Source organism: Pseudopodoces humilis, chromosome 6 (assembly GCF_049639895.1).
Source record: "Pseudopodoces humilis isolate 2021_Gansu_Grassland_sample_001 chromosome 6, ASM4963989v1, whole genome shotgun sequence".
Lineage (NCBI taxonomy): Eukaryota > Metazoa > Chordata > Aves > Passeriformes > Paridae > Pseudopodoces > Pseudopodoces humilis.
Window position 1 is genome coordinate 41,903,587 of NC_142205.1, and position 10,191 is coordinate 41,913,777.

The following is a 10,191-nucleotide window of genomic DNA, read 5'->3' on the forward strand; positions in this document are numbered from 1 at the left end:
TTATCCATTAATTAATAGGCTAATAATGTAATTAATAAATTAATAATTTAATAATTAATAATTATTACATTAATAAATTAGTAAGTCACAGTACTGCCAACAAACTTTAAAATCCACTTGGCTACAAATAACTGATTTTGAAGGATGCTAATAAATAGGAGCATTGTCCTAAATTTCTCTTTTTCTATGCAAACTTGAAAGGATAGTAATAGTTTGATGCAATAAATGTGTAAGCACGGGTTCTGCTGTTGAAGATATCATGTATAGTAGAGTTAGTGGATTATGAGGGTTGTGAAGTGTGCAAATGAAAGTCTGTTTCATATAAACTCCAGTTGTGCAAATTCAGCTGCAGGTCCAAGAGGCAAACTACAGCCTTTTTCTCCTATGCAGATCAGCAAAACCAAAATTATAATTGTGTTTTCAAGCTAAACTGTGCCTCCATCTATCAGATATGTAATTTCACCATCTTTACATTTTAGAGTTTGAAGCTCTCCTCCTTCCACAGTAGCTCAGTGAAGGCTGAGAGGGAAAAGGTTTTAATGCAAGCACCAGCTTTTCATACATCCCATCTGAAATGAGCTTATGAGGACCTTGTATGCATTATTCATCTCATACCCTGGCTGGAATTAATAATACATCCAGTGCTTCTGATACCTTATCAGTACAGAGCTGTTCAGCTGTATTGCATTTAGGTGAAGTAATGTACACATCCAGGTGTACTTGCTTGAGAACATGATGTGAGTCTTACGGCTCAAACAATCACGGGAATTTCTTCTCAGAGTTCCTCAGTTTCCCTGGGCAACACTGTCCCTCGTACATCTGTCTTCATTTGGCCTGGTTTCATTTCTACACGTTTCTCTTGCTGCCCAGACTAAAGGAAGAACGAAAGTCTATAAATCAATGACATCTTCACTAGCCTCGTTCTTGCTCTCTCTTTCTTCCTTTCTTCTTCAAGCAGCAGCTCATCCTGTGACTTTCTTATTTCTCCAGTTTTACCAGCTTCAGAGCTCTTCACTACACTTGTACTAATTTCCTTTTAAAATGACAGCCAATTGAAAATATGAAAATCACTACTGATTGCATAAATAAGCATTTGTACTGCAATACACAGGCCTTTAGCAAAACCAACCTTGCATGGATTTACATACATCTCATAGCTTTTCAGGGCAAAGAACCTGTAATTTGGCACAAAGTAGTTCCCCTATTGTGAAGTGGCATTTATAATGACAGTACTAGGTAAATAACTCAGGCATCCAAAGGCAAAATTCATCCTTTAAGGTCATGATCTGGATTAAAGTAAGAAAATCCTGGAGAGAGTTTATAAACTATGAAGCAAGGAAATGGATTATACTAATCAGTGAATTCAGTGGGATTTTTGTGGTCTGACAGATAAAATGCAGATAGTATTTTCCATTCTGTTATTACTCTTAGTGTTATCTAACTCATTAGTATATTGAGAAGGTACGTATGTCCATTAACATTGTATAGAAGGCAGGGTTATACAGACAGACAACTATTTTCCACACACTTATTTTACAGAACAACTTTTGCACAGCTCTGACATACAATTTATATATAAACAGATATGAATATTAAACCCATTTGCTGTCAGGGCTTAATCCTTTAATTTTAACTGCTCATGGCCTCAAATCTATTTTTTTCTCAGATTAACAATGATGTACTTTCTGTTCAGTCATAGGCAGTAGCTCTGTGTGGAGATCTCAGTGAAGGCTATTTACTCACAGGGCCCAATGAGAGCACTGTCCCCACATACTAAAACCCCATCTTCACTGGATTTCCATAAAAACTGAGCAAGCTCAGTCAGGATTGCTTCTCCACTTGTAGCCCTGGCTGTCCCCCTAACAGGCAAGGTGACTTCAACACTTGTCCAGAAGCAGCACAGCGCTGTGTTCTCCTCTGAGGCAAACACAGGACAGCCTCAGGAAAGTGCATGAGTGCAGCTCTTCTGCCTCCAGGCTTGAGCTGCCTGGTGCCCAGGCAGTGCTGGGAGAGCACAGAGCTGCAGCTGTACCTATGTAATTATGGACCGTTCAGGACTGTGCCGCTGCCCAAGACTGGAGACACATTTCTGCCAGTAAAACTTGCAAGGCATCAAAACATGTTCTTCCATGGAGGCCAAGGGCAAATTGCTGACCAGCCAGGATCCTAGATCACATCTAATGGCATCTGTGTGGTGGATAGGTGTCATTTACATGACCTCAAATAAGAGACCAAAAGCAAGACCCACTCAGAGATCAGCATGGCACAAGTCCCAGCGAGCTCATCCTGCCTGTATTGCAGTATCTTCATACTAGATGCACTCATGCAGAGTGAGGCAGGAGGCCTAACCTAAATTGTCTGTATCTGTTCTGATATCCTTGTCCCTGAACCCGAGTGCCATGCAAAGGTCCTAAATTCCTGCCCACAAAACCACTTATATTCAATATTTCAATTATATATTCAATAATTCAATTTCAATATTCAATGTTTACTTGAACAAAAAGACATACTTTGCTGCCTGAGGAGAGGCTGCAGCGTGCTGGCTCAATCACACTGATGAGAATTGAGGTATGTTAGTTCAAATTCTTGCCCTGAACCAGTGATGACATTTCCTTTCGGATGCCCTGCTGCCTACTAGCAAATTATTCAATGGGTGAATGTTGCTGGTGTTCTTTGGCTTTGTATAAAACTTGTACCTAAGCAACAGGAAAATAATATAATGCCTTAAAAATATAATTAAAGCACTAATAGGTGAATGGGGAGACCTAGATCCTGGTTCCTATTTCAGGCAAAACAGAGGGTCCCCTGCAGATTCTTCAGCCCGATGGTTAAATATTGCTTAGAGGTTCACTTTCCCTTACAGGGAAATGGGGATGAACCCCGAGTTTCCAGATCCTCCTGACAGCTGGGATTTGGGGCAACCCCAAGGTATATGGCTACATCATTGCTTCTGATGATACAATGCTGTGTTTTCCTACAAATATGATGTGTACTAACGTGTGTAGTTGTGCTTGTGCAGGAGCCAAGTCCCAGGAGTGACTAAGCCACGCAAGAGGCACGAGTCAGTGCTGGCTCTTCCACATCCCCTCTTCAAGTGCCAGTGGGAAAATCCACACCTGGCAGTGGGACACTCTGCATGGATTTCCTACCCTAAAGCAGGCACTGACCAAGGCACCACCTCCACCAGGCAGACAGGAAAGCAACGCAATAAATTAGGGCACCAGCTCTGGGTCAGCATGATGGCTGCAGAGAAAGCTCAGGAAGCCATAAAATAAAGATACCATGAAATAAACGGGAAGATTATTTGTAATTAATTCCTTTTATACTGGCTGATGTAAAGCAGACTTAAAATTACAGAGAATTAGTCTGGCAATTGTAGATTTTGCACACACTGTCATGGTTACTTCAAAACTGTCCATATACCACATTCTAACAGGCTTAAAGGAGTTGAAACAGAACTTTAAAATCATTTGTGTTTTAAATAAAGGAGGCTATTTGTAGTAATAATACTTTTGATGAAGGGTTCAGCGTCAAGCCATACATGTGATTGATGTCCATAATAATTGCACATTTCTATAATCCTTCTTCACCCGTAAGAGTTTCAAGCTTACTTTTTGGATATTATTAATTCAGACAAAAATAATTTGTGGGCAATATCATGTCCTGAACATGGTGGAGAATTAATCTATTTTTGTAAAACTGTTTAAGAATGATGGATACTTTTTCCTGCTTGAGTAAACACTAGCTAATTCTCTAGACCTTCCTTTTCTGCTCATGAAAATCCAAGTCCAGATGATTTCATGGATATTTAAAGGATGGTGCCAAATACTGAATACACAAAGATGAATTTCTCCACTTGATAAAGGTCTGATACTACTCAATTGCAAACATTTCAGCACTGGAGTTTTCTTGGGTTTTAATTTGTAAGAGAAAACACAATGAATTTAGGAACAACAAAAAATGGAAAGAAAAAAATGAGGCTGCTGAAATGTAGCCATCAAACTAGACTTCAAGGGAAAGTATCACACTTGTTTTTATTCTAGATAAGCAACAGGGCAGCTTGGAATAAACACAGATTGAAATTTTCTTCATCTCTTTAATGAGTTCAAAGAGGCTGAACAAAGACATAGAAGAGTTGAGCATTGCTGTGTACAACACGGTAAACAGATTAAAATTTTATACCTGAGCAAAAAAAGGAATTTAACTATTAACTACAGCATGCAGAATAACTGATAAGTTATCACATAAACATAGCATACTGTTATCAGGTTACAGTCATTCAGATGTTCTTAATTTTTACAAAGGCTAAAGATGGAAAAAGCTCTGAGACGAGATGAGTATGTGACATAAAACCACAATAAGGAAAAGCACTTTACCATCTAGCAGCCTTTCCAGAGGATCAGAATTATCTGCTGTTTTATTATCCAGGCAGAAGCAGCAACAATTCAAAGCCTGTGGAGTTAATAACACATTAGACATTTAAGCAGGTCCTGAAAATGAAAATATTAGCAGTTTATGAAGTGCTCACAGAAGACCTGAGCCTGCATTCCCTGCCCTCAAATGCCACTTTAAAGCACTGCATTTGTGAGCTGTTCCCAGAGCAGAATGAAAGGCAGAAATCTGCAGGGAATGACTGATCAAGTCACAGGCTCGTGATTTTCTCACCAGCGTAACACCTGCCAGTTCTTAAGGGCTAACTTTTTACCCCATTTGATTGGCCAAAACCCACATTTCATTTTATGTAGAAACTTTCCTCTCATTGAATCCGGTATCTGGGTGGGTTTGGTTTCTATTTTCTCTTCTGTTTTCACCACCTAATCGCTTTCAACTGCTCTGGCTTGAAATAGTCTAGCACAAGTCAAAAAGAAGTAACGTATTTCTCTTCTTAATTCCCTTGTCTTTGCAAAAGATGCCTGTGGGAGAGAAGGGGACTGGAAAGTTTGAGGTTCAACCTCAAAAACTGAGTTTTTGGGGTGATTCCCCCACCAGACAGGCTTATTTCTCCTGGCAGACTTCCACACTCCCTGACCTCCGCATTGAATACAAAAATTACCCTCACTCACCACCAATATTCCTGTGCTATAGATCAGGCATTTGCCTTCCTCCAGAAAAATCAGCAAGCCCAGCCCTTGTCATTTAGACTTGTCAAGAAGATATGGGAGGGATGGAAGAGTGTTTACCCTGTTAGAGACAGCCATAAACAAAGCCTCTCCCTTTTACTTCCTTGCAGTTTTACAGTTACATATTCTTGATGTCAATCAACTCCCCTCAAATCATAGTACCTGCCTTGACTTTCCTGCTACTGTTCCTTCACCATTTATGAATAAAACTATGCATTGAAAATGCATGTACCAAAATGGGCTCATCCCTTTGTCCACAACATATCCATTTCTTCTTTGAAGTCATATATTTTAGACATCGGTAGGTTGTGTGAAGGAGTCCCCAGGGAACTGAATCCTCTTGGCTTCTAGTTTCTTCCTGGCTTTGAAAGCTGCTGATACTTCGGGGTGAATGGAGTCTAGCCGCTGTTCACACTGGAAGGCCGTGAGGAAGGCCGTCCTGTAGTTGTTATTCATCCAGCCGTAGAGAAGGGGGTTAGCAAACGTTGAGCACATGGCAATGACATGGAACACGGTGTAGATCAGTTTGTACTCTTTCAGGTCTAACACCTGACTGTCAATGTCACTGACCAGCTGGAAGGTGTGAAAGGGCAGCCAGCTGACAGCAAACACCACAACCACGCACACCAGCATCTTGGTGGTTTTCCGGCGCCGGTGGTGATAGTGGTCATTCCCCGCCCCAGGGCTAACGTGGTTCTTGAGCTTGGTCCAAATACGGATGTAGGCGTAGGAGATGACTGCCAGAGGCAGCACATACTGGATCAGGAGCATGGAGATGCTGTAGATGGTGCCATAGTTGAGCTGCCCCTCCCCTGGCCACTTCTCAGAGCAGACCACAATCTTGAAGTCAGGAATGATCTCAATCAAGGAGTACTCACGGAAGATGGCCAGAGGACTTGCCAACAGGGCACTGACTGCCCAGGCAACTCCTATAATCAGGAAGCTGATCCGCTTAGAGATTTTGCTTTCCAAGTGGTAGACGATGCAGCGGTGACGATCCAGAGCGATCACAGTCAAAGTGACAGTAGACACGTGGACAGCCAGGGCCTGGGCATAAGGCACCAGGTGGCACAAGACCGGGCCCAGTTTCCATTCACCCAAGAGTGTATAAACCAAAGTGAAGGGCAGGCATAACGTGTTCACCAGCAGGTCAGCCACTGCCAGGTTGGCAATGAAGAAGTTAGTCACTGTGCGCATGCTTTTGAATTTGATGATCACGTGGATCACGAGGGAGTTTCCGATCACTCCCAGCAGGATGATGGAGCAGTAAGCAAAGATGAGAATTATTTGTACTTCAACAAGTGTTGTGCTGTCCTTCAGTTCTGGTTTAGGGTCCAGAGCCAATTCGTTGAGAGGTGTGGTGTATCTTGTCAAGTACAGCTTAGTGAACAGCTCCATTTCATCTGTCTGGTTTTCCTCACCGACTGCTTCCAGGGGCCCCATCCTTGCAGCAGCTTGGTCTGAGCCAGAGCTGCCCCTGAAAACAAAATAGTACAAGAACAAATGGAGAAATTGGTCCACATGGGCTAAGACAAGAAGCAACGAGCTAAAGCTACATCTCATTCCTAACCCACATGCTACATTGCAGAATTAAGAGAAGATGTGTCTTAATATATTTAAATTCTCTTGCCCTTACATTTTTAAGGCTGACTCAGTAATATTATTTAGGCAAGATTCCTGCTGAAAATTGGAGCAGATTTCAAAAGCATTCCAAAGACAAAGTTTGCCTAAGTAAATGCAGAAGGATTAAGATCCTGCTGGGCAGCATATAATTTTTTTACAATCCACTACCTAAAACTAGTGCTTATTTAGCACAAATCTTCCAGTAATATCTATGGGAATTCTACCTGGAACAGCACCATCCAGACTGTTATAGCATAATAATCTTCCAGCTTTTCCTTAATGAAAAATGTTTTCCTTAAATAGTTACTGAATTCTTACAGATTTATGACCTTCCTTAATACCAGTGAACTAATTGCTGGGGCCTTTCTTTAAGAAACTTTGTTTTACAACAGTTTGTACCATGAGGCAAATAAAAAATACCACTGAAATAGAACTTAAATAACATCATTTCCTTGAAATGACTGCATAACTTATTCACGCTGAAATCAACTCAAGAAACAATTGAAACACAGTTATACATGATATTTCCTTTCTGTGTGATGTTTCAGAAAACAGAGCTCCTTGGAGGCTGCCAATCAGGCATTCTTTTCTGACTGCAGTCATAGTGAAGAGCAAATCATTCCCCTGCTGATGTCAGTAGGAATTTCACCACTGGCATTAAAATCACCTTTTTTTCCCCCCTTCCTTACACAGGCTGAGCCAAATTCCGTGCTACCCTAAGACTTTGGTAGGCACAATATATGAATGGTTTACAATCAGTTGCATTGACTTGAACTTCAGTCCAGTGTGAAAAAGTACACATCCTCATGCAAATTGCTCAGAGCATGGGTGGCATGCTACCCAAGAACCAAGAACCTGGGGACTCCTTTCCTTGGCCTGGGAAAATAATAAGAAGTTACCAGTGCCAAGCAAACTTACCAATAAAACACCACTGTTCGCCACCAAGGGGAAAGGCAACCCTGAGTTTCTCACTCTATTTCCCTGTTAATTAGCTTCCTTAAGGAAAGCAAGACTGGAGAAGAAACGTCACTTTCCAGTGTTACACATAGCTTAATCCTTCTCAAATTCAAATCTGCCTAAAGAAGCAGCTATTGATGGGTTTGGATGAACATGGCTTTTAAAAAATTCTTGTTCTTTTTTGATCAGCTCCATTTAATTCCTTCCATCTTCAGTGAATTGTTTCAGAGGACCAGAGGTACATTTTCATCCCTACCTCTGCTCCCAGTAACTATCAGTGAGTGACATCCTTCAGTATGGTTTCCAAACTGAGAAAGGAGCGTTGTCTACAGCAGGAGACTGAACCCTTTTTACTTGCTTCTATCTCACACAACATCCCAAAGAGTTTCTCAGGGTGAGCTATTTTTGCAAAAGAAACAGATCAACTGCATGAACTGAAAGGCATTTTCCCCCCAGCAAAACAGGTCAGAATTATGACATACTGTTTAGTCTACATTTATTCAACAATTAATAGAGTAAGCCTGAGATGTGAAACATCACAAGACACGCAGCTGAGATGTGCCAGCTGCTTATACAAGTGTACACTGTGATTTTAGCAGTATAATCAACTACTAGCCTAAGCAATGGATGTCAGGAAGGGATTCCTTATCAATACACCTTTAGTCCACCAGAATAAAAATACAAGAGATGCACCACAATTTGCACAGTCAAGGCTATGCAGAAGTTGAGAACTCTGATGAGCATTTTCCTTTGACCTATTCCTGCCATACCCAGGAATTATGCTTCCATATATCATTACAGTAGAGAACTGGTGAGGTCCCAGGACTGTCAGATGCTTCAAAATCTCATAATTTTTTTCAGGGCAGGTCATGTCTACACACAGAAGTAGAAAGGCAAGAGGGCTGACAAATAGAAATTCTTTCCCTTCTTTGCCCTAAATCCAGGTAGAAGGATGCTCAGCCAAATAACATAGCTTCTCTTTCTACCCAAAAGTGTTCTCACCCATTTCTCTAGTCCCCGACTTTCTGTTAATTTCTTCTTGCAACGCCTTCTTTTTAGCAAAGCCTTCCCTTGTTCTGACACTTTTATTTTATTTATTACTGCCCTATTCAGGTTGATGAAAGATGTTTTGGTCTTGTCAATAAGACAAAGCTGAGGGAGAAAGAAGGGACAACTACAGTTTAAAACAGAAATGAGCTTGTGTGTCAGCAAGTGATGAAAGAAACTGGACAAGTTTGACATTGTTGGTGGGACAGTTATGTGGGCAAAATAACAGTTGCTTTAAAAAACGGGAATAAAACTGAGGTGACACTCCAGATAGTGTTTGACAGGACCCTTCTGTTCTTTTTGGGGGATAAACTCTCCAGGTGATAGCATTTACTGTCACACCTTGCATACTGCACCACACCGGGGTTCTTCTCCCGTTTCCCGCCCCCCCCCACCCCAGCAGTCAGATCCTCATGGTCAGGCATCAAATTGAGTCTAACTTTCGGCCGAGAAAGGCCCAGAGAGGATTTACATCGGTTCTGAGAGCAAGTAAGCAAAAAGGGAGGAATACGTGATTACATTAGCAAGCAGCATTCTCATCAGGACCGCAGTGCCTGCGCTGGGGAAGGGGCTGGGGTTCCTGGAGGCGAAGCGAGCAGCAAACGCGCCTCTGGGATGCGGCGCAGCTTCCCTCCCGCCCCCGGAGCTGTGCCCGGGGACAGACACCCACCCCGGGGACAGACACCCACCCCGGGGACAGACACCCATCCCGGGGACGGACACCCATCCCAAAGGGGGCTGACACCCACCCCGGGGACAGACACCCATCCCGGGACAAACACCCGTTCCCGGGCGCTGCGGGGATCCTGCCGCCGCCCCGTGCCGGGATCGCCGCTCCGTCTCCCCGTTCTTACCTTCCTCTCGCCGCGGGCAGGCGAGCTCGGCGCGGCGGCTGCTGCCCCGGAGCCGGCGTGCCAGGGCAGGGCAGGGCTGGGGGGAGCGGAGCCCTCGCTCGGCAGCGGGGCGGCTGCCCCGGCTCCCCCGCCGGGCTCGGGTCCCGCCGCTCTACCCTCGCTCGCCCCGTACAAAGTTTGGAGGCGGCGGCCCCCGCACGCCGGGAGGGCTCGGGCGGGGCCGGGAGGGCTCGGGCGGGGCCGGGAGGGCTCGGGCGGGGCGCGGCGCAGGCCCCTCCCGCCGGGCTCCGGGCGCGGGGAAGGCTGCGGGCAGCGCGCTCGGGATGTGCCGGCTGCCCCTCGCTCCTCGCAGAGCTGCCGGCCTCCAGCAGGGGTTTGGGGAAAGAGGGAGTCGCGGCAGACCCGAGCTGGTGTACGCGCCGCACACCCGAGGCTGCTTCCTTAGCTTTCCCGGACCCCGAGGTGCTTTCTGAGGCAGCATAAAGGGGACGCCTTCGCTCCAAACAACTGCTGAAATCCTTGCTTACAAAGCACAGCAGCTTGCACAGATTTTCTGATCCTCAGATGTGGCTGTTGCCGGAGCAGGTGTA

General features: G+C 44.1%; 1 protein-coding gene across 2 annotated transcripts; it reads right to left on the reverse strand.

Moving 5' to 3' along the window:
- Window positions 1-4,015: 4,015 nt before the first annotated feature.
- On the reverse strand, window positions 4,016-9,761 carry NPY2R (neuropeptide Y receptor Y2). 2 transcript variants are annotated; one of them, XR_015772674.1, is made up of 3 exons: window positions 9,602-9,729; window positions 5,353-6,597; window positions 4,016-4,452 (listed from the first exon to the last, which is right to left on the reverse strand). XR_015772674.1 is itself a non-coding variant. In XM_014260005.2 (2 exons), exon 2 carries the CDS (start codon window positions 6,561-6,563, stop codon window positions 5,412-5,414), a length of 1,152 nt encoding a protein of 383 aa, XP_014115480.2. In that variant the 5' UTR covers window positions 6,564-6,597; window positions 9,602-9,761; the 3' UTR covers window positions 4,016-5,411. The 2 variants fall into 2 exon arrangements, 1 of the variants encoding a protein (XP_014115480.2); XM_014260005.2 differs by having other exon boundaries at window positions 4,016-6,597; window positions 9,602-9,761.
- Window positions 9,762-10,191: the final 430 nt, after the last annotated feature.

Bases quoted from the DNA above. Each gene is read 5' to 3' on its own strand.
- NPY2R (XM_014260005.2), bottom strand. From the start codon at position 6,563: ATGGGGCCCCTGGAAGCAGTCGGTGAGGAAAACCAGACAGATGAAATG.